Below are 25,817 nucleotides of genomic sequence, written 5' to 3' on the forward strand. Positions count from 1 at the left end.
CTAGCCTCCGCCTAACACATACAGTAATTATCCCTAATTAATAGCGGCTCTCAAAGAAGCTAGACTAACCCTTCTACAAGCTCACAGAAGGGTAAAAGACCATTTTACCCCTCCATGGCCTTAATAGTCCACAAAATGACCGAACCCTAAAAGTCAACGGCAGTACGTACGCCGCGCGTACCAGACTCCTACGTTGGGCGTACTCTGACGCCATGCATGCATCGGGGATTCCCAACCCTACGCTACGCGTACTAGGATTACGCTCAGCGTACGTCCCAGTTTTGCGCTTCCTACTCATTTGGTCTTAATCCGTTAAGACCTTCGCTCATATCACAGATTTGGACTCCCTAAGGGCTCTTACTCCATAAAGTCTGTGACTTTAAGCCTTTGCATGGCTGATAAAGTCACAAACACCCAAAAATCTCATTCTCTTATCTCAAAATGCTCATATCTCATGCATGGGTTGATTCACACGTCCAAGTCTCGATTTTTATGACACTATATCACTAAAGACACTCAAAGGAGTTGATCATAGTCTCTGGAGCTCAATATCTCATAAAGCATCCAACTTTGGGAACAAAACCCTAAAATGGTCTAACATGATGCACAAAACAAAAGAGTGAGAAAGCTTTGAGCTTTATACCTCCAAATGAAGCTCCAAACACAGATATGCTCATATCTAAAGCCTGGAATCCCACTCCTTCTTCTTCAAGGTTCCTTCTTCACTCCGAAGAAACACAAAATCACTCAAATGGACACACACAAGCTCAAGAACGAAGATTAGGGTTTGAGAGGGTTGTTTGTCTGAGAATGGTGGCCAGGAATGAGGCCATCATATCCTTTATATAGGGACACACCCCAAATTAGAGTTTTCACTCTGGGCCTTGTACGCCCAGCGGACTAGGTGGCTTCCGCGTCAAAAACACGCATATGAGTACGCTGAGCGTACACTTGTGTACGCCCCGCGTACTCATTTACCACCTTTTCTCAATAAGGGCTAAACTTGACAATTTACCAAAAGAACAAGGGCTTATAAGGTATACCTAGTCTTGGGATGTTTCAAAAAACATAAGAAGTTATAAGGTCAAACCTGACCAATACAATTTTTAAGGGCAAACACATCAAAGGTTGGGATTTCAAATGCTTATCTTGTCATTATTATATCTGAAAGTTGAGATGAATGATTTTTTTGATTTTTATCTTCAAGGTCATGAAAAATCATTACATTTTGTCAATATGATCTTTAACTTCTGCAGGTAAGCAAAAAATTGAAATTGATGAATTATATGAGCCAACCATAGATATCCCAGAAGTAGAAAGTAAGTTACTATAATCAACTTTTTTTATTTATATTATTTCTAAGATAAACTTAAATGGAATGGGTCTTAAAAGTTTGTCTTGTGGTTGTTGTTATAATGTAAGTGGTTTGCTTATGTACTCATACAAATTGTGAACTTCAATGGAATGGATTAAATTCTAATTCCTTCCAGCAAGAGATTATTCCTCTAATATTATTATATAGATTTAATTTATTTTTGCTATTCAAAGGAAGGTTCTAAGGTAAGTTGTTAGTTTATCTTCAACCCCCATTTATATGATTTAAAACTTATAATGCATTTTTATTTTAGTTACCTTGCAGAGACTTTTGGTGTATGCAATGGAAAAGAAATGAGCTTCTAGGGTATATAGTTTATGTTCAAGGTGAAGATGAACACAAGTTTTGGGGTTCCTTGTTAGGTTTCTTCTAAAAAATGATTGCGTGGTTGAGGAGAATGGTCCTATTTTCTTGGTAATATTCATTGTATTGTTAGTGATATTCAAAGCAAATGAAGTTGATTGAAATGTTAGTAATATTATTTTTTTGTGATTATAGCTGACAAGTTTGTGTTGACTTTGATTTATGGATGTTATTTTAAGTTTATCCATGTCAAAGGAGACCATAAAATTATATAACATATTTACATTATTGTTGTGTTATGGTGTAATTTTAGTAGTAATGAATATATGTAGCAATGTATTAAAACATATGTAGCGTATGCATTACTAGAAAAAAGATGTCGCATTAGCGTTAGAAAGCTCACAACAAATTTGCATTTGACTGTAATCAAGGTTGCATTTCTTGCAATTAAAGACGTAACAAAGCTTGCATATACCATATGGAAAGGTCGCAATTCTTTACTAGAAACATAACAAAGATTGCAATTGATTGTAAAAAAGGTTGAATTTCCGTAACTAAAACAGTTAAAAAAGTTGTATCTAAGTGTAAAAAAGTTGCTTTTGCATAAGAAATGTTGCATTAAAAAAAGGTTGCATCTAAAAAATATTTGCAACTATTTCAGAAAGGGTTGCATTTTCCTAAAAAATGTTGTTTTAGGTCTAATGCAACTTTACCTAATGCAACCTTTTGTAAAAAGTTGCATTGGGCATTATGCAACTTTTTCAAGGCCTAATGTAACCCTTCAGCAGGGTTGCATTAGCTTCATTTTGTTGTAGTGCAAAAATCCAAACTCAAGCAATCATAAAAACATATCCGGATGATAACATAATATTATCTCCCTATTTTTGATAACCAATGACCGTATATCAAAAATAAACAAATCATCTGGATGGAGAGTGTCGGATACCAAGAGCTCTGCATGCTCTCCCTAGATGTATGAAGGGTCTCGATAAAACACGAGAATGAGAGTAAAATAAATACTCTCCGGTCATCTGTAGTTGGTTGATTCTATCGCTGAAAAACTGGTCGAACAAATACCAAAGCAACAAATAATAACTTTGCATGAAAAATCTCTGATGTGCTGAAAAATACCTATGTACCCAAACTGCAGTGCCGAAACTCCTAAAGTGGTCTTCAAAAAATAAAGTCCACATGCTCAAGATACATGGTTCGTCAACCGAAGATCAAGAGCGACAAGTCATAAAAATCCCATAAAGCGAAGGTTGCGAAACAATTTTGTTGATCGGACGCAACTGCAGTACAATCCTCGCGAATAAAAAAAATATGATGTCCGACTACGGTATGGAGTAATCCTCATGGAAAGAATAAAATTCTTCCAATATAATCAACAAGAATTAATCCAATGTGACTATCAAAGGTTGGATTGTGGAAAATTTTGATATTAAAACAAAATAATTGGTTTTTTTAAAAAATTGGTTATAATAATAAAAAGTAGTTTTAATAAAAAAAAGGCTAAGGTATTTGTTAGGTTTCAGCAAAAAAAATTGGATAAATAAAAAAATCGATGTAAAAAAAATTAAATTGGTGTTAAAAAAATGGTGTTAATTAAAAAAATAAGGCTTAGAGGGGTTAATTTTTGAGGGGGGGGGGGGGGGGGGGGGGAGGGGGCTGAAATGAGAGGGGAGGAGGAAGGGTTGAGGAGGAAGGGGATGGAGAAGGGTTACAGCCGAAAGGGGTACTGAGGAGGGAGGTCTTCACTATGAGAGGGTCTCCAAGCTAAGAAGTACCGAGGAGTGGTACTGAAGAGTAGGTGGTTTGCGAGTTGAGAAGGTCTGCAGTGGAAAGGTAAGGTGGAGTAGGTATCGAAGAGGGCAGGAGGTGGTATGGCTGCGGTGGGTCTTCGGGCAAAATGGGTGAAGGAAGAGAAGGGTCTGCGGTAGGCGTTAAGAGGTTAGGCTGCGATATGGTTGAGTGTAGTATGTGGTATGCGAAGAGGTGAAGTAAAGAAGGTAGTTTGTGGTAGCAGTCTGCGGTGCAAGGAATCGGAGAAACGAAGGTTGCGGTATGCTGAAGGAACACAGAAAGGACACGTCTTCGGTACCAGGTCTGTGGTATCTCGGATACGTGTAAGGGGGTCTTCGGTGGACCGCAGAGGCTGCTCAGTAGACCTCAATTTCGAGCATTTTTGTCAGTTTTTTTTGGTCTTCGGTTCTGGGAACCGAGGAGGAGTATGCTGATGACGAAAAATGCTATTTTTCATGAAAAAATGGTACCGTAGAGCCTATATCTTCAATTTTATCAAAGGGAATATTTCCTAAAGCATATTGGGATGATATGGAGTGTTGGGAAGGGTAAAATATGGCAGAAAGTAAGAGAGAGAAAGGCATAAAGTGAGGGGACAATGAATAGGTCAAAGGCAAAAGGTTGAGTGTGCAAGGGATTTATGGGGACAAAATGTGATTGGATGGGTCATGTCACATGTTTTTTTTTGTTATAGGAGGGAAAATAAAGTAAGAGTACTCTTTCCAAAAAGAGTAACAAGGATAAAAGTCTTTTTCCAAACAAATTTATCACGTCCAAACTCTTCTAAAATATCTACCAGCAAGATTGAAGAACAAAAAGAGAACTTCGTACCTCTTTGATGAACAAAAAGTTGCTGGACAAAATCTTCAAAGAAAATTCTTCTCCACTTTCTTCAATAAACCCAAGATATTGTATCCATTTCCAAAGCATAATAAAATGTCTGCAACAATTCTTCAAATACTTTTAGATAACACGTATCTTTTTCTCCCTTTTTCTTCTTCTTCTTCAACAGCATCATAAGAACTTTGCAAACCCGGATTTTCCAGCAGAAAAATGAACAAGCATCAGCAACCTTTTTTTTTATTCTTGAAAGCTTGAATCAACACTCAAAAATAGAAATAACTCATCATAATAACATTCGGTTTTGAACCTGAAAATTCTTGCAAAACTCGAAAAATCTTCAAGATAAACACCAATCAGGAGTCGTTCCCTTGAAATAGTCGCTTGAACCTTCAAGGTACGGATCTGATACCAATTGTTGTAGCCCATTTTGGAGATTGGTATGTGCGGAATAAGAACATCTTGAGATTTAACGATCATAAATATGAAGAACATAAAAGAGATGAGTAATTCCATGATTTTACTAGAAAGAGGGAGATAAAATATTACATGAAGAACATGGGTTGGGAGAGATAACTCTCCCTTGGTGGGAGAGATCCCACCACATACTCTCTCACTAGGAACTACATTTTGTGCACTCTTACTTTTTTTTCAAACAAAATTACCATCTCTCTCTATTTATAAGGAGAGAGAAACCAAACAATACAATAAAGGGAATAAAATAACCTAACTATCACTCATAATTTGTAGAGCATTTACATGCTCCAACAAGATGAACCAAGGCTTCAAACTCTCATATACACTTAGGTTTTTCGAAATGAGGATGGAGGCTGGAGTGGTGAAGGGTTTTGAGGTCATAATGTTCTTTATATAGGGTGCAAACCCTAAAATTAGGGTTTGGTCTCTGGGTGCAAACGCTTGGTGTCCATCATAGAACACCTGGTGTTTGAACGCCTAGAATTCTATGCCAAACACCTAGCGTTTGTACCAAAGAAACCATCATCAGGATGTTACAAATATCTTGAGGGGTGGTGACGAAGATGGCCGTAAATTACATTGGGTTAAATGGGAGATTCTTTTATCCAATAAACAAAAATGTGGTTTTTGGATATTGGTTCGTTGGAAGCTTTTATCAAAGCTTTTTTACTTAAATGGAAGTGGCATTTTTTGGTTGATTGTGATTCGATTTGGGTTAAAGTATTAAAGTCTTTACATGGGAGATTTGGTGGTTTCGGTTGGAATGATGGTTCGGTTCTTAAAAGATGAGTTTGGCATTCAATCATTGGTACAATCAATCAACTTCATTGTAACATCCCAAAAATCAAGACCAAAAATTTCATTTTAATTCATTAATAAAACCATAAATATCCTTATCATATAAAAATCATAAGTTATCAAAACATTTCATCAGAGTTTCATAACAAAAATCAGAGTAAAACATCCCAGGCTAAGCATCATGGTGTGTGCGATGCAGTCATCTCGAGCTCTTCCCTCCACTACCGGAAGCACCTGAAACCAAAACTGAAAACCTTAATCACGAAGCTTAGTGAGTTCCCCAACCTACCACATACCACACACATAACCACATACTGGGCCCCCGCCCACTGCATCGGGACTTGCCCGACATCGGACTCGCTCCGACAATTGGCCCCGTTCGGCATCAAGCCCCGCCTGGCATCGAGCCCCGCTCGGTATACAGATCTGCTTCTCTTAGGCCTCGCATGTCTCCGGGCCTCACCCGCTATACATATACAATCACATAAACATACTAGCACAATAAGCAAACATACTCTACTGTATTCCTGTTCTAAGGCATCGCCTAACTTGGGCCCCGCCCCTGTCCTCCTACTGAAGAGTCATGGAACCCCGTCTATATTCCTGCTAATGGTGAGATACGGGCCCCCGCCCACACTCACCTCTCCCCTGTCCAGGGCCCCGCCCCTGCTTTGCTAATAATGAGATACGGAACCCCGTCTGTACTCAGCTAGTGGTGAGATACGGGACCTCGCCCACACTCACCTCCCTACCAGGCACATACATGTATCACAAAGACAACAAGTATCAACTATTCTGCAACATATAACATTCTTCGAGCTTACCCCAGCATCGGACCCTAGTCCGGAACATTCTACCGACACATGAAAAAATCACAAAAACCTCTAGCATACTAACATAGCTCGGGCCTCGCCCGACATCGGATCGTAATCCGGAACATATATCATAAAAATGTCTAGGGCTAACCCCCGGGTCTTCCTATTATACTCAATTATAATGGGCCGGCATTGTGGCCGTAGACCCATGCACACAACGAGGAGACTCACCTCGCACTGCTGAAGTCCTGCTGATACTCTTCTGGCTGCTAACTGGAAATTCCCCGAACTGCTACTCCTTCGGCTCCACGAGCTATCGGTAACAAAATACACTTAGTCCCAAAATGTCCTCAAACGTCAAACTAGGTCAACCTTGGTCCAAGTAAAAGTCAACGGTCAAAGTCAACACTCCGAGTTGACTCAACTCGCCGAGTTGCTCCTTCAACTCGTCGAGTTCTAAAACTCATAATCCTGAGATCGCGATCCAACTCGTCGAGTCAGCCCCTGACTCGCCGAGTTCCCTTGCTAAACATGGTCGCGACTTATCGAATCAACTCGTAGAGTCAATCCTCAAACTCGGCGAGTTCTACATAAACAGAAACGGGACAACTCACTTCGACTCGTCGAGTCCCTCCCTGGACTCGCTGAGTCCCTCAGTCTGTTTGGGTCATCTTAACAGATTAAGCCCCTACATCTCAGATCTGAACCCCAACTTCGTCTATAAGCTGGAAATGACCTCATAAGGGTAAAGTTTCCAACTTTACCCACTCCTAGTCCTTCTTAATAGGTTTAGCTCAAAACCCTAGCTCCTTAAGGCATAAATCTTTGTCCAACAACCTTATTACTCCAATCCAAAACAAAAGAACCAAGATCTAAGCCCTAGACACCCAGTAAACACGTAAAGCCTCAACCTTTACTTCCATGCATGGCCCTTTGGGGCTTAAAAGGCCATAACAACATCCTTTGGGTTTGCATGGGACTCCAATGGCATAAAGTTTGCACATTTATGCCTTCACAGCCCTCAACGATTTCAGATCTGAAAGTATAATCAAATTGGGGCATCCATGACTCATAAATCATACTTCTTGGACAAAAACTCCATAAAGGTGACCATAAGGAGATCTAAGAAACTACAAGGCAAGATAGGAGCTTGATTACCAGAAAGTGATGAGAATGGGGCGAGATTCCTGGATCTACAACTTCTCCTTGAACCTTCAAACTCCTTCTTCTTCTTCTATGCTTCAAGAACAACTTATATCACCCAAAAATGGCTCACACACTCAATAAGAACTCTAGGGTTTCGTGGGTTAGGTTCTGGACAATGGGGGGCTGTAAATGAGGCCAAGGGGTAGAGAATGAGATGCTTAAATAGGGTACATAAGCCCGAAATTAGGGTTTCCCAAACCCAGACCTACTCGTCGAGTTGGTCCCCCAACTCGTCGAGTAGGTCACTTAACCCGCGACCCAAAATCCACCTCTACTCATCGAGTTCCTCCCTGGACTCGACGAGTAGCCTTCTTGATTTAGGGTTTTCTTTCCTTTCTTGGTCTTCTGGATTCCGAGTGTTACATTCATGACACCGGAATAATCACGAAGGATGTTATTTTTCGAAAAATTGGTAATGGAATTAGTACTTCTGTTTGGAAAGAACAGTGGACTGGTGATAGTCCTTTGATGGTGCGGTTTCAGAGACTATTTATATCGGAGATGGATAAAGATTGTTATATTAATCAAAGATGGAATGGGGTTGATTGGAATTGGAATTGGTCTCGTCCAGTGGAGGGGGGTTACACTTTTTGCGATGCTGCAAGAATTGAAGACCATTATCATTCAGTTCGTTTTTTCGGATTGTAGAGATAAGTGGGTGTGGAATGTTGGCGACTCTGGTGAGTTCTTTATTTCGGAGGCCCGTAGACTCATTGATGATATTTCTCTTCCGGATGGTTATCATGTTACTGGATGGAATAAATATGTCCCTCGTAAAGTAAATATTTTTTAATTGGATATGTCGTTTAAACAGGTTGTCAACTCGTGTGAAATTGGTTGATAAAGGTGTAGATGTCCCCTCTATGGTTTGTCCTATTTGCAACACTGATATGGAAGATATCTTTTTTCTTTTCATTAAGTGTGAAATGGCTGGTAATCTTTGGACGTTTTTTTGGGAGATGGTGCGGTGTTTCTATTCCTAATTTTTCATAAATTGAAGATGTGGTTGGTTGGATCGATTCTCTTCGTTTGACTGTTATTAAGAAAAATGCAGTGGAATCGATTGTCATGATTATGTGGTGATTGTTTTGGAATTTTATGAATGCTATCATTTTTAGTGGTCAAAAGATGAAAAGGAGTATGTTGATTGATAGCTTGATCAGTTACTCCTACAATTGGTTTGTTTCAGAAATAAGAAGTTTTCTATTAGTAGGATTGTGTGGTTTTTAAACCTGATTCTTTCCATTCCTTTGTAAGTATGCGTTAGCTCTTTGCTAACTTTTTTAATAAAATATTCAGATGTTCAAAAAACATGATTCAAAATATATAATGATCCAAAAAAAATTGAACAAAAACTTTATTTAATTTGATATATTATTGATCCAAAATCATATGATTAAAAAATGATATGATCCAAATATTATGATTCAAAATAATTTGATTCAAAAATTTATGATCCAAAAATAATATAATTCAAAAATAGTATGAACGGAAATTATTATGATCCTTCATATTTTTCTTATTTAAAACTTTTATAATTGTTAAATATTAAAAACTTGAACCGATATTTTATTTAAAAAAATCAAAAAACAAAAATAAAAAATAAAAACAAAAATAAACAAAAACACTAGTATCTTCAAGTATGTAGCAAAGACAATAAAAATATAAAAAAAAATGAAAAAAATGAAAAAAAAAAAAAAAGCAAAAAATAAATGTGTAAGTTGTGAGTCGTAAGTTGTAACTATGCATGAACATTGTAACCGATTTAGACTAGTCTCGAATTTAGACTAAGATAGGATTGATCTAGAACCAAACAACTTAAGTATAGTCTAGAACGGTCTCAGGTGGGTCTCCGTTTTCATGTACCCGTCGGTCTTTAAGCAATCTCAAATCGGTTAAAAATCGGACTAGTTTTGGGTTTGGGTGGGTAAACCAATTTTAAGTCGGTCCAAATCTGGAGTTGCATCCAGGTCGATCTCACTCAATGACTAGTTTTTTAATGCAACAACTATTTTCCAGTCTTGGTCTATATCTCGGATCAAGCTAAACCAGTCTAGACCGGTTCCCAACGGCTTGTTTTTTACTGTTTTATCAAAAAATTACCCTATAAATATCTCATACTTCCGAACCTTTTTTGTCCATTCAAACACTATTTATTTTTTGAAAATTTTCATTTTCTCTTACGAAATCTCTCATTCTAAACGATCTTCAATTCTCCCAAACACTATCTATTTTTGCAACCACCCGCAAATCTGAAACCAGAAAAATCTAAAGCCACTTCGTCATACTGAACCGGTCTAGACCAGAAAACCGCACAAGACCGGTTCGCAAAAGACCTAAAAAGGACCGGAGGACAGTTATTGACCGACCTGATCCCGATTTTGTTCACCTCTGGCTACAATGTCTCCATTTACTACGGATGTTAATGGGACATATATTGGTGATTATTGTCTCATAGCGATTGTAAAACCCTATGTGAAACCCGGTCTCATCCCATCAGATACCCAATTGGTACATAACCACCGGATTCACGGGTATATATACCCGCGGGTGTCGGATATCCTAGGTTATGATCTTAACTAGATGGAATTAGATGCGCCGTTGGCTCTGTGTATCTTATTTTCTTTCGTTATTTGAAACTAAATGAGAATTACAAAGTGGAATTCTTCAATGAAAGTTCAAAAACTATAAAGTATGAAGTTATGAGGGTGTATGAGATATACCTGAAGGCACTGGTTGCAAAATCTACAATACAAAATTTACAGAAACATTTTTATTTTGGACCAAGCATTCAGTTTCAAGAACAATAAAGCATGAACAAAACCTACTACTCGGCAATAAAATCAATTCATCAACTGAATATATACAACCTACATTAATAATTAATTACTCCACTCCACCTCAGTTATCGGTTTGAAGTTCCACCTCAGTTATCGGTTTGAAGTGTAGCAGTAATTCATTCAGATGCAGCCTTTTCAATATCTACCTCAATCATATGAGATACAGATATGGGAGTAATTGACAGCTGTTAAGTTTGAAACCAATTAATCAGATTTAGGGTATGTACTTCCACAAATTTTATAATATATAAAAAAAAAAAAAATTGGTTTTTAGTGTTGAAATTAGTTGAGGGGGCTTACAAATTTATCATCCAAAATATTTGGATTAGCACGTGACTATGAGATCGGTTCAAAAGCAGTTCACAGCTGTCAAGTTTTACTTTTTCATTTGGTAGTTGTTTTTTTAATTTTCCTTATTTTATCTTAAGACGTGATAGTAAAAGTAGGAGCAGTTTTTTATCTCTTGTATTTTTGATCTGTTTTGAATGGAGAAGAAGGCAGCGAATTTCTTAGTAACTTCCTGTAATTTGTTCTTACCCAAAGTAGAACTTGTTTAATCCTCGTAAGATATATATATATATATATATATATATATATATATATATATATATGGGTTAAAAAAACTCATAAATTTATCATCTTGTTGTCGGACACATCCTCAAAGAAAGACTGTTGACACTTAAAACTAAAAATACGGTCAAAGAGTCCAATTTAATGCCATATAATGTATAAAACAATGTAAGGGCAAAATGGGATCAAAAAAGATTGTACCATTGACTGTAACTGCACAAAGGGCAGATATGTCATTTTGCATAATTAGAAACCTCTCGACTCAAAGTGTATTAACTTGTAAAAAGAAAATAATATAAGCTCACCTGCCTCTATCAATGCATGACATCAAAAATAATATTTATATATGAGCATTCAAAACAATAAGAAAATACGTAAAAGTTTTACCTTTGTATATGTCGCCAGTCCAACTCAGAGGCTTGGCATCAAAGATTCAAAGGTTATAATGAGCATTATATAAATGAAGATATAAAATATATATATCTTGGGGAGTTTCATCTGTGTTGGTTTGAAAGTCAACGTTTTCAGATTGACTAACGTCCTTTATCATGTTAGCGGTGTCAGTTTGGTTAACGATTTCATCCGGATGATCCTGGTCATCCATGCTATTGTCAGATGAGGTAAGTGAAAAAAAGGTCCTCATTTAAGTGAAGCTAGTAAACATACCTTAACATCATCATTTGGATGTGTTTTTTGCCACCAATGTAAGAGGCTGAATATTAACAATCTGTAGTTTCATATTCCCCCAAAACCCCATCATATTACCTGTAAATAACACAAAAAGGAAAGCATATATAAATCCACAAACGAATAAAATAAAGCTAACTGCAGAAGAAATGGCAGATTTAAGATAAAATTAAAAAAATAAATAAATAAAAAAATGTACCTAGTCAAGGACAGAAGCAAAATGGTCCAAAACATGACCCTACCTGACCATCTATTTGGATAGTTCCTCTCATCGTAATTTCCAGATGATTGCTACATGTAATTGCAGATACATCACATGAGTAAATGCAAAAAGTCGTTTTTACTTTTTAGTAAAATGTAACAATAAGATTATATGTATGATAAGAATTGTCCATTCATACCTCATAAAAAAACAATCAAGGAGAAGACCCCAGTTTTGTGGAACCCGGCCCGTATTTGCAAATCCCATAAAGACTATAATACGAACACACGTGTTGACCCTGTATAAAAAAAAGTCAAACAGTGAACTTTACAAAGACAATTCAAAGGCTTCTTAAAGAAATTCAAGTATATTATATTTTTAGTCCCTAAGTATAGCTATTTTTTAACATTTTTGTTCCATAATGTTTTAAAAAATACGTGATATTGGTGATAGTATCCGAAATTCTAAAGTTCAGTCTTATCTCAACTAATAATATCATCTATTCACGATGCTAAGTAAAGGGGATAAAGTGGAAAAATATGAGATCTTAACAGTGAAAACAGACCGTTAATTACTTGGAAATTCGTTCACTATAAAGACCATGAACCAACACCCTTTTGATAAAAACCTCATAACGACATTTGTTGAAGGGTATTAATGTATTCAGTTTAAGTCTTCTGATCATAAAGGGCAAATATGGGAATAATAGTATGTATCATCATAAACCTGTGCAGCTTGAAACCAATTCATGACAACAATTGTAAGGACCAACCCAACTGTGTATCCCAGAAAGGCACTTTTAAAATAGTGGCTCTCTCTTCCTCTTGACACATCAAATCTCAGTGCTAATGCTACAAAAATCCCTGAAATAAAATATCAACCAAATTACATAATAACCATATAATATCATTAATTACTGACAAAAAAATTCATAAATTAAGGGCATACCATACCTGGAATTACAATGTCACCTAAACCAAGCATGGAAAAGGGGCGTGCAGCAATTCTTGATGGAAATAAAAGCTGTAAAAAACATTATGTTAGTTTATTATAAACACATATTTCACAAATATATATAAAAAAAGATATATGTTTTACCTTGATAGGTGCATCAAATGATTTGGCAACACTGACCATCACTGGAGTGAAAAACACCCAGAATATATCATATACAAAAAGTCCAGCCTGCATGTTTCAACAACCATGACATCATCAAATCAAATCCATGGGAAAAGTCTACAAAAAGAGATTATTCAAAAAGAATGCCCTTACCAACAGAATGGCACCAGTCTTGAAAGAGCCAAGTGAAAGCATTTCAATTCCCTGACATTTATAAAAAAAAGGGTATCAATTTCATGTTATGAATAAAATAATGAAATGGATTAAATAAGATATAAACCTGAATGCAGAATGCAAGACCCAAAATGTTGTTAGCCAGCCAATGTTTTTGTGCAGCATACCATGCCAAAAAAAGGTACCAGGAATAGCAGCAACAACTTGAGACCTTGTGAACTCAAAAGTAACATCCAAAGCTGTTTAACAAATGTTTAAACAAACATATCATTCTGCATATCACAGATCACAGAGCATGGTAAAATGTAATTACATTAAAAGAGCATGGTAAAATGTAATTACATTAAAACAACTGAACAAAACCCATGAGTTACTTTACTCAAAAACAACAAAATTCATACACCGGAAATACGGGAGACGCCATATGATCACATCATCATTCCACTTGTTTGGTAGAAACCGATCGATTGCAGGTAAGAGTGTAGCCCTGTGTTGAAAACATAGATAGGAGGTATGAGTACTACTAAATAAGACTAATATTAGCAACAAACATGTTGTTTGCTAGAATATGGAAGATGAAAGAATGATACATACAAAAAAAAACATACGAAAGAGCGATGATCCCAAGTATAAAGAAGTATCCGGTCAACACTGCATTGACCTAGTCTTTTGATAGGAACTTAAAGAGCAAGAACAAAGATAACAACATTGCACTACCAACAAAAACTATATATGTTACATAAATGAAGATCAAGTGTAACAATAAATCATCAAAGCACGGGCTAATAGCAAACTGGAAAGAAATTTCAGATACCTGGTTGAAGCATTTCATCGACCAGTTGGAGTGCTTTATCAAACTTTCTTTCAAATGCCAACCTTAATTAGTTTGGGGTATAAATGAATCATTTTCTTGGAGAATGATGCTGCAATATCAAAGCAGGGTCAGCTAGTTTTGGAGTTGGGGCCAATAACATATATAGGTCTAATAACATACATGAGACAAAGAAGGGCGTACCGTTGTCAATAACACCATAAATAAATGAGATTGAAAGTGCTAGTATAGAATTTACATAACTCAATCCGTAATTAAGAACTTAGAACTACGTACCCTAGAAATCAGGGGGAAATCAAACCACCCTGCTCCAAAAGTACAGACAAAGACGAACAAAGAAACACCAGAAATTTCAAAATCGGAAATCATAACAGTGATTTTCAATGAGACGAGGCTCAGAAAAAGGGGATGAAAGACGGTATGGCTGCAAACACCGGTTGCATATTCCAATCGGATATGCCTTCCGAGTTGCCTTGCCAAAATACGGCCTTCAAGTTCACCCATGGTTGCCGGTGCAAATTGTTTTCACAAACAAATTTCATCATCGCCTCCATCTTTGTAAAGAACAATCAAAATCGGAACCCATCAAAGCAATTATCTACCGTTGGTCTAAGCGGAGGTGAAGCAGCAGAGCCAAGAAGAAAGGAGAGCAGGGTTATTGACTGATATCCATGAAAGGGAGCTTCAGAATGAGAATAGATCTAATCACAGGAGAAAGATAATGAATGATGTCCATGGCGGTGCAACATCTGGGTGGAAGAGGCGGTGGTGGTAAAAGTGGGATAAGAAGGAAGAGAAGAATAAGATTTATTGTGGTCGTTTGAAAGAGAAAAAAGTTCAGTGGCGAAAGATGAAAGAGAAAAAAGTTTCCTGTAGCCGAATTTTTTAACCTTTTATGTATATATAAATAAGTTAAAATTGACCGGTTGTAATTTATATTACCTAAAATCCAATCAAAATCTCATTCAAAAAATGACTTGAATTTTTAATATTTTCAATTTATATCCACAATTTTAATATAATCATCATTATATAAAGTTTAAAACATCTGAATTTCATGATAAACTAATCCAAATCACAACATAACCACACATGAGATGATAAGATTGAGAGAGGATCAATGCTCGAGAAATAGTAAGACGACGAGTGATAGAAACTCGAGAGCCAGTTGTTTGTTGGTTCTTTATTGAATGTTGGTGTTGATGGCTGGACCTACTCTCGACTTGAAGATCGGAACAAAACATCATGAGTATCGGGTCTTAACTTTGCGATCATAGTTTTGAATTATTAAGTGTCTTATGTTAATATTATGGATTTGGATGTAATGTCACATATAATATTGAAATGTAAGTTTAAAATCATATACATTAATAAGATAATTATAACTATTATAATATTATAAATTATTCGGGATTGAGTAAATGGAAACAAGTATAAATCGGGTAATCCGTAATCATACGTATATAACCTTAATACTATAACCATCCCACACCCGAGAACTTTTAGAAAAAAAATTCATACTGTGTCTCATAATCATCTACCCGACCCAAAACCAATATCATAAGTTTCTGGTGCAGTTTTACCTACTGGGTTCGGTTAAATAACTGCCATCTCTACTATTTACCATTATCAAATTGTCTAAATGTCTTATACTACTTGCAACAAAAGGGTAGAGCAAAATTTGTTATATACCTTAAGTAAAAAATAAAATGCCAAATAGTAAGCGATTATACACATTAATCAGCAAGATATGTAATAATGTAAACACTATCTATCTTCTGAATTACAGTCAATCATAACCAGATAAACAGCCCTGCGCAAAAATATGATTGATCCCCTAAAGCATGAGTTTTTGTATGTATACCTCAGATTCACATATCCATGGAAGAACAATAAAGATTAAAAATTTGGAAAGAAAGGGTTCCTTATGGTATATAACATAACTAAATCGATCAAATAAAATTTTGTGAAAAAAGAATGACATACAAGAATTACGCATTTACAAGACCTCATCAAATCAATCATCTGATCCTTCAGATCTGTCAATAATACGACTGCATCTTCCACTCAATTCGACGAACTTGTGTGTTTTCATAAATAAAATCAAGAAATCAACCCAGTATACAAATCATCTGTTCTGATCCCTCAAATCTGTGATTAATCCAACTGCATACTCTGATCAATATGACGAATTTGTGTGTTTTACTAAATTCAAGAAATCAACTCTGCAAATCATCTATTCTGATTAAAGTCTGTCGTGGGTCTTGATTAAATGCCTCCTCTTGATTACCAAAAAAGTCGCCGCACAAATCTGTAAGATCGCGGCTAAACCCACGAATATGAATCCAAGTTTCTTTCCAAAGTTGAGATTTTTCGACAGAGGCGGAGGAGGAGGAGGAGGGAGTTTTCTGTGTTGTGGTTTTCTCCTAGGGCGGCTTGAACCTGGACGATGTGGTGTCTTTCTTGGAGGTGGTGGAGGCTGTGAAGATCTGGGTGGTGGTGACACTGGCGGGGGTGGAGATGGAGGCGGAGATGGAGGTGGAGGTGGAGGTGGAGGTGAAGGTGGTGGCGGGGGAGATGGGGTAGGAGGTGGTGGTGGCGGCGGTGGCAGCGGCGATTGTTGTTGGGAATCAACATAAACAGAAAATAACCCAAAGTACAACAAAACGAAGGTTAACAATGGAGATTCCATGATTACATGAATCAAGTCATGAAAAGATAATCAACAAGTTTAAGAATTAGCATCTGGGTTTTGTGGGTATTAAGATCGAATCAAGAAATTTACTCTCTTCTGTTCTTCAGTGAATCGAACATATAGGAGGAACTAATTTGCTCCCAAATCTTGAATCCTTCAATCAGTAACCACAGATATGTTGAAGCTGAAAACAAAAATGGAATCAAGGGTTTATGAAATGGATTTGGTGGTCAACTGTCATTCAAGAATCTTTAGGGTTCGTTCCACTTTAGATCTACAGTTGGGGTGAAGGTGTTTGTGATGTTGCCGGAGAGACAGATAGAAAAGAGAGGTGGGTGGGTGGGGGAAGGAGACAGCGAAGATGGTAGAGGGAAGCTAGATATGATAAGGATTTTCTATTCGAAGGTAGGCCATAATTTTGGAGATTTATTTATTTTAAAAATATATTAAACGAATTACTTTTAAATTTTAAGAAATGAATTATTTTTAAGAAAAGAAAAACCAAACTTTTGGTTTACGCGCCGGTACTCTTAAAACCTATGTTTTGGAGTTTTAAAATTAAAGAAATCGAAAGAATAAGAAAAAAATAATTAATTAAATATAGACAAAACTGCAAAAAATTGTGGTATTTTTTCTCTGATTTAGTCTAAACCTTATTTTTTTGAACTGGTGGTTCTTTTAACCTTGTTTATACGTAAATTTGGTTCCTCCAGAAATTGAAATGAAAAAATTGCCTTATTATATTTATTTTTTATTTTTCTTTCTTTTCTATAAATATTTATATATATTAAATAAATATAAGGGTCTCTCTCTCTCTCTCTCTCTCTCTCTCTCTCTCTCTCTCTCTCTCTCTCTCTCTCTCTCTCTCTCTCTTGATTTCATAGATCTTAAGCCTAACCTTCAAATCAAACTAAAAAGTAGTTAAGAAAACGATACCAAAAATCAATTGTTTATGGGACTGAATACACACATACAAAATCAAAATTCGCATCTGGGTTTTTTTCGAAATCATAAATCATTTCTGGGATGTTATTCGAAATCTAGATTCATTCATGAAGTTCATTTCTATGTGTTAAAAAAAATTCAGAAATATAGAGTGTGTTCATCAGTAATCGTTTATGGGTTTTTTCGAAATCAAAAACGGTATTTAGGGCTTTATTTGAATTTTGGGTTCATTCATGGTGTTCATATGTGTGTATGTGTGTGTCTTTAAGAACAAACCGAAAAATCTAGAGGAACAAGAACTGAAAGTGTGGAGGGCTTGAGATGAACAGATCCGAGAAGGGTTTTCAGATCCATAGACGGAGAGAAAATGGCTTCAGATCTGGAGACGGAGAGGGATAAGCTTATGATGGTTTTCAGATCTGTGACGGAGTGGGAGAGGTTTCTGATGACGACGGAGATGAAGAGCTCAAGAACAAACCTAAATTTTATTTATTAGATTCTATGTTGGTTTGTGAGTTCTATATTGTTTATGCGATTTGTGGCTCACCGTTTTCGGTTTTCCTGATACTCAAATAGTGAACCTTGCAGTGGTCGATTTCTTGATGATAATAGAAGGAAGGAACTGGCAGATCTTGATAAGCAAGTGCATATGAAGAAGATGTATCACCTGGTAAAATCTTGGCAATTTATGGAAGAAGGGGGTTGTGGTGGCGGCGGACAATGTTGGTGACATGACTTTTATGAATTTTGGTGCGTATGAGAAAGGGCAACGAGACCTCAGTTCGATTGAACAGATGTAGGTTCGATTTTATTTTGGGCTACCTTCATCTTCGTCTTCACCTGGAAAAATATATTATCCATGTAGTATGATTCATGTTCATCAATGAGAGAGAGAGAGAGAGAAAGAGAGAGATATGGGCCCTTATATTTATTTAATATATATAAATATTTATAGAAAAGAAAGAAAAAATGAAAAAATATATATATAATAATGTCAATTTTGTTATTTCAATTTGGGGAGGGACCAAATCTACGTACAAACATGGTCAATAGGAGTAAATGACCATCAATCCAAAAAAGTTGAGGTTTTGACTAAACCCCAGAAAAAATACATACCACAGGGACCATTTTTGCAGTTTTGTCTTAAATGTATTTTTGAGGTCGAAGAAAACAAATGAAAATTATATTTGCAAGTTAAAAAGAAAAGAAATGAATATTTTTTATATTTTGTCTTTTATTAATTAATAAATATAAACATTAAACATTATGTAATGATTTTAATATTAAACGACTAAGGAAGTTCTTGACAAGTCAAGTTAAAAGCAGTATGTGTGTACTAACTACAGTCGATCTCAAGTAAAAAGCAAGGTGTCTATCAAGGTAAAAAAAATAATAAATAAATAAATAATAATAAAAAACTTATTAATCCATAGGGCATAACTAGCTAGTAGCTAGGGATAGCCTATGCTACCCTTAAAAATCTTCCGAGAAATGCAAAAAAAAAAAAAATGATGTTGTATAGGTATCATCTTCCTCCTCTTAAACCCTAAGACTCATCATCATCACTACAACCACTCAGCATCATCACCACTGTCTCATCTCCAACACTACCATCCAACGCCATCAACATGACCTTCACCTTCATTGGCGGATTTATTAATCAAAAAGATATCGGTTACCTTCTGTGGCACCTGTTTTAATGACATATATTATTATGAGATATGTAATGACCTAAAAACCTTATACTATGAGTTAAAATATGTAGTTGGTATAACTATGATTTGGGATGAACTTAAAATATAGAACTAATAATAATTCGGTGATACAATATGTAGGTCCATGTACTTATTGTGTTTGTATCAGAAAATAAGTAGAGTTAAACCAAGAAGTTGTGAAAGAAAATGATCGTTTATTCTGAGACGGATCTGTGGATATAAAGTTTTTCAAAAACGGAGTCTGTATGAGAAAGTTATGGTCGTTTGAAGTTGAGATGAAAGTATGTTGCTATTTAGAGAAAGTCAACAAAAGTCAAAGTTTTTCACATTCTTTGTAACCACGACGTGGCAATGAGTGAATCATCGGGACATATGTCAACCAGAGAGCGACACGTAGTGAAAGGACGAGATACATGGCAATCGTCAGAGGAATTGACGACCACGACGTGGTGATGCCCAACTTATAAATATGAGCATTTCGTGCCATTTGGGAGGGTTTTGGCATGTGCGGTCAGAGGTGCTAGTAGAAATCATTCTCGGGAGATATTAACGAAGGAGTTATATCGTTGTATGGGAGATACGGGGTCGAGTTATGAGATTTGTTAAGGTATCTTTTACCCCGATACTGTGTATTTATTATATATGATGTTATATGAGTCATTATAGGATAATTGAGAATTATAGTGTTAGGGGTAGGATCCGTGAATCATATTCAGGATCCTCAAATATTTCTGAAGCCTCAGGATCCTTAAACATATCCCGGGATCCTGACTATTACCACTAAAATTTCTATCATTTGTAACGACTATATTTTCTTTATTTTTTACACATGTGCAAAACTAGTCAACACACAACCCATTCTCAACGGAGAGTCATCTCAACCATGCAAAAGACCCAGAATACCATGTCAAATAACATTCATATGCTGATTCCGGAGGATCCCGGAATTATCGGACTTCTTGTTACTTACACTAGACTATAAATAACACATGTATCTAGAACACAACATACAAAATTAGCTCTACCATTACTCTTGTACTCGTATTACCTTCACATTCTTTGTAACCTCAGATTAAAATCAATAAAACACATCAAGGCAGGTGATTATTATCACCTCCCAAGGTTTTATGTCGGAGATCCTACAAAGGATCAAGGGCTTTCCTTGTAACTCATTTGTATCATTTTGATTACCATTTGATACTTACATTACACTAACACCACAACCTCTCATACAATTTGGTCGAATTACACTTGATCAATTTTTGACCAAAACAATTTAGCGCCCACCATGGGGCCGAGGTGTTCATAATCATTCTGGAATCATGTCACCCCATCAACCTTATCCTCTTCCTCCACTCCTCCCATTTCGTCTAAAAACCTTCTGCCACCCCAAGGGGGAGTTCCCAAGAAAGCCTATGAGGCACCAAAGAAAAACACCTCTCTGGTCGCTACCCAAGGATTTCAGGATCCTCCTGTGCTGATTTCCAATAATGAAATCTTCTCTATGATGAATAGACTGGAACGACAAGTCACTCAATGGCAGGAGGATAACAGGGCAATACTCAAGGAAGTGGAGAGCATGAGGGCAGAGATCCACAAGCCTCAAGAAGCAACACCCTCGATCTTGCAGCCAAAGATCCTAAACTTTGACAACACGAGATCCTCAGCAAACCGCCGCGAGATAGGATCCTCAATATCGACCTTTGTTCCCGCTTGGGGCGCAACTCCAAGAAAGCAAGCCCATACGACCCAGGATCCCAGAGAAACCTTCGTTACTCCCGATAACAAGGGTCCTGGTAACTTCGTCAATAATAATATCTTTACTACTAACTCTATGGATGTTGATGTAGGAATGAGCCCGCTCATGGCCAAAGAACTTCAACAGCTATGACAGATGATCTCAAGTGTACCTGGAGTAGTCCAACCTATACCATAAGTCTCCTTAACAAGCCACAGGATCTCGAGATTCGCTCCTGCAATCGCTGACACCGAGGTCCCAAAGCACTTCCAAACTCCCAGCATGAAGCCTTATGATGGGACCACGGATCCTGAAGAACATGTGGGACAATACAGGGAAAAAATGGAGATCATCCCCGTTCCTACACACTTGAAGGAAGCTTACCTGTGCAAGGGTTTTGGTTCCACCCTCGCAGGATCAGGCTTGAAATGGCTACTAAATGTTCCTCCTTACTCTATTACTTTGTTTACACATTTAGTTAATATTTTTAACAGCCAATTTTCTTGTAGCAGAACATTCGAGAAGATCACTAGTGATCTCTATCGAGTGGTTCAGGATCCTAAGGAATCCCTCAGGGATTTCGTGAATAGGTTTGGCAGGGAAGCTCTGGGTATCCCCAACATCTACATGGCAACTGTCGTGGAAGCCTTCAAAATGGGCCTAAAGAAAGACTCTCCTTTATACAAAGACCTCATAATGACTCCATGCAAAAGAATAGATGAAGTAAGGAGCAGAGCACAAAGGTTCATAAGGCTCGAAGAAGACAAGGAGATCCAGAAGAGGAGCAACCCTCCAAGCTCATATGACAATCCCAATAGGAAGGCCTAATCCTCGGCCTAAAGATCCCATAAATCTAAAACTTATTCCAGACCTGATCATCATACGGTTAATGCCCTTGAGGATGAATGGTGTGTCGGGTAGTTCGCCTCATGAGGCTCAAACTGCCTCGAAGCATATGCTCTCACGTGACCCTGCTGCATCAACACTGCACCCATGCCCGTGATCGAGGCGTCACAGTAAACCACGAAGTCATCGACGCCCTCCGGCAAAGTCAGAATCGGTGCCTCGCTTAACTGTTGTCTGAGAGTCACGAAGGTTGCCTGTTGCTCGGGCCCCCAGCAGAATGTCACCGACTTCTTGGTCAGTCGGGTCAGAGGAACATCTATCTTGGAGAAATTCTGGATGAATCTCCAATAATAACCCGCTAGACCAAGAAAACTTCGAATCTCAGAGGGAGACCTCGGAACCTCCCACTGCATCACGGCCTCTATCTTGGCCGGATCGACCAGAATACCCTTCTGGTTGACAAGGTGCCCCAGAAACTGCATCTCACGCAACCAGAACTCACACTTGGAGAACTTTCCGAAAAGTCTCTCCCTCCTCATTGTCTCCAGCACCTCCCTCACGTGCTACTCATGTTGTTCTAGAGTCTTGGAATAAACCAAGATATCATCGATGAAGACTATCACAGATCGGTCCAACATCGGTATGTACACGCGGTTCATGAGATCCATGAACGTGGAAGGAGCATTGGTGAGCCCAAACGACATCACCACGAACTCATAGTGACCATAGCGAATCCGAAAGGCTTTCTTCGGAATGTTGTCATCCCTGACTCGCATCTAGTGATAACCCGATCACAGATCAATCTTGGAGAACCAAGATGCACCCGGAAGTTGGTCAAATAAGTCATCAATCCTCGGGAAGGGATAACGGTTCTTCTCTGTTACCTTATTCAGCTCCCGGTAGTCTATACACATCCGATGTGACCCGTCCTTCTTCTTTACAAACAGGATTGGGGCTCTCCATGGCGACCTGCTCAGTATGATAAACCCCTTGTCTAACAACTCTTGTAGCTGTGTAGACAACTCCTGCATCTTGGGAGGAGCCAACCGATACGCTGCCTTGGCTATCGGAGACGCACCAGGGACTAGGTCAATCTTGAACTCTACGTGCCTCTCTGGAAGTATCCCAGGCAAATCCTCTGGGTACACGTCCGAGTACTCTCGTGCGATCGGTACCTCATCCGCGGTCGCCTTACCCTTATCTCGGGTATCCATAACATAGGCGACATAACCTGCGCAACCCTGCTGAAGGTAACGCCTCGCTCTCTCTGTTGAGCATAAAGTCGGTCCACCCTGCGACCTCTCGCACTGAATCACTAAATCTCCCCCACTTGGGGTCCGAACCTGCATAAGTTGCTGCTCGCAGTCGATCACTGCCCCATTGGGACTCAACCAGTCCATACCCACTATAACCTTATTCCCTCGTAGGGGAATAGGTACTAAATCCACAGAAAAATGCTCATCAAATAACTGCAGTGTGCATCCCTGATGAACCCTGACAACCCAAACGGTCCTATCGTTTGTTATCTCTACATCTAGTGGACAGTCCAGCTCCCCTGGAGCTCCCACGAATTGCTTGCTGAGCGCGAGCGACACAAAAGATCAGGTAGCCCCCGAATCAAACAATACCAGAGCTGATATACCGTTTACAAGGAACGATCCTATAACGAAACACATAAACATAAGAAATAATCAACATAAATAAAGAGATAAGGAGAAGATACAACCCGTCACCACATCGGGAGCTGCACGTACCTCCTTTGCTATCAACTGGAAGGCTCTACTCTTCGCCTCAGGCGCCTCTGTCCGGCCTTGACGGCCATCGGTAATCCTCAATGTAGCAGGAGCGAGTGCCGCCACCCGTCCTGCTGCAGCTGCTAAACTCGGAAACTGGCATTCTTGTAGCCCCTCTGATTGCACTGAAAGCAAATCAGATCAGATATTGCAGTGGTGGTGGTGGTGGTGGTGGTAGCAGTAGAATCCTTGCTAACATGACCAGTTCGGCCACACTTAAAGTAGCCCGAACTACCTGCCATGCACGTCCCATCGTGCGTCCTACCACACTTGCCGCAGCGGCCTTGGCCCTGCTGGTCTTCCCTCGAGAATCTACCTTGGGCTTCTTGCCCAAACCCTCCACACCAGGCGCATCATCTGTTTTCCTCTTCCTCTCTATCTCTAAATCAATCTCCCTCTCCCTAGCCCTCACTATCATATCCTACAGTGTCTTGCAGCCGGATCGGCTCACAAACTGCCGAATGTTGCTCCTCAACATCTCGTGGTACCGGGCCTTTTTCATCTCCTCATCTGCCACGTACTGCGGAACAAGAAGGACCCTATCCTTGAACTTGGCGGTAATCTTCGTCACCGTCTCAGTCGTCTGCTGGAGATCCTGGAACTTCCTAGCAAGCTGTTGCACCTCGATCACAGGTGCAAACTCGGCCCTGAACCTGGCCGAAAAGTCACTCCAAGTCATAGCATCAAGAGATGCATCATCACCAATGGCATGTCCGACCTCCTCCCACCAGTCACGTGCTCTGTCCTTCAGAAGACAGGAAGTAAGTCGAACCTTGTCCCCTTCGGGACATCCACATCTGCTCGTACGGAAAGCGTTGGCGACACCAGCCAACCATATGCTGCTAGCAATGGGGTCCCGAGCCCCGTGATAGTCTGAAGCTCCACATGCTCGGAACTCCCTGAAAGTCATCGTGTGCGCCCCTAGCATGGCCGCCATCTCGGTGCAGAATGCACCCAACCTCTCGTCAAGTATCTCCAAGATGCCCCCCTTGACTGTACCAAAGATCACAGGAGTCTGGTCTAAAATACTGCTCGTGACCTCAGATGAAATGAACTATCTCATCTGCTCGTCGAGCTGCCCGGCTCTAGAGCCCGAGCATGATCCCTCACCGGCACCTGAACTGCCGACTGGTCTAGTGCGTAGCGTCACCATACTGAAAATACACCATAACAAACGTCAGTATACTCATCATAACTCGAGGGATCTCACATACTACAAGTTTCTTGGGTTCATCTCAGGCTTCCTTGATTCGAGTACGGATCCTCTGCTTTCAGTAGTATGGGCCCATACTACCTTCCACATCTATCCGTACTTTCCTCAAGAACTGCCTTGACTCCACCAAGTCCCTTTTTACTACTACTGCTTCACGCGCTAATCTCATCCTAGGCTTGCCCTAGGGTAATCTCTGAACCACTCTCCGCCATCAGCTGCATAAGAAGTCCCTTCTACCTTCCCCTAACTAGCTCGCGAATACCATTACATATTATTAGGACCAGATAATTCTTCAAATGAGAGGTCTCTCCCTACAACGGTTAGACTCAGACGAGAGCTGCGAAATAGGGCTAAACCTAACCTTCTGAAATTATTTAGTCCTCGTAATATGTAACTTAACACATTTGTTTACTAGTTAGTTAAAGATAGCTAGAACTCCTAAAAGCAAAAAGAAAGCAACATTCAATCATTGAGTAAACATAATCAAACATATCCTAATCAGACCATCATATCATTGACTAATCAGTACTAGCATGCAGTTCATAAAGCTCATACAATAGGCATACTAGGCATCCTTCCTAGATCCTTAGCCCTAATCTAGCATGCATTTCACATACACACAGAACAGACATACAAGGAATCCTTCCTAGATCCTTAGCCCCTAATATAGCATGCAGTTCTCATAAGCATATCATATCATAACAAACATGTATGGGTAATTTGGGAGAACTTACTTGAGCTCGGCTGATTGCATGCACCACACCATTTTCTCTTTTCAAAATCCTTTTATAAAAATGGTTTTCTTTTAAAAAATTTATACCAAGTCCTTAG

General features: G+C 38.6%; 1 protein-coding gene and 1 pseudogene across 2 annotated transcripts; both read right to left on the reverse strand.

Moving 5' to 3' along the window:
- Positions 1-10,375: 10,375 nt before the first annotated feature.
- Positions 10,376-13,922, reverse strand: LOC145145375 (signal peptide peptidase-like; annotated as a pseudogene). The gene is made up of 12 exons (XR_013726356.1): positions 13,818-13,922; positions 13,611-13,696; positions 13,316-13,448; positions 13,189-13,239; positions 13,015-13,101; positions 12,870-12,939; positions 12,643-12,779; positions 12,116-12,214; positions 11,914-12,005; positions 11,694-11,792; positions 11,415-11,619; positions 10,376-10,642 (listed from the first exon to the last, which is right to left on the reverse strand). The product of XR_013726356.1 is annotated as a signal peptide peptidase-like (transcript).
- Positions 13,923-15,870: 1,948 nt separating this feature from the next.
- On the reverse strand, positions 15,871-17,115 carry LOC145145391 (uncharacterized). The gene has a single exon (XM_079074932.1). It carries the CDS (start codon positions 16,731-16,733, stop codon positions 16,287-16,289), a length of 447 nt encoding a protein of 148 aa, XP_078931058.1. The 5' UTR covers positions 16,734-17,115; the 3' UTR covers positions 15,871-16,286.
- Positions 17,116-25,817: the final 8,702 nt, after the last annotated feature.

The sequence above is a fragment of the Lactuca virosa genome, chromosome 1 (assembly GCF_052849685.1).
Source record: "Lactuca virosa cultivar CGN04683 chromosome 1, Lactuca_virosa_CGN04683_v6, whole genome shotgun sequence".
NCBI lineage: Eukaryota > Viridiplantae > Streptophyta > Magnoliopsida > Asterales > Asteraceae > Lactuca > Lactuca virosa.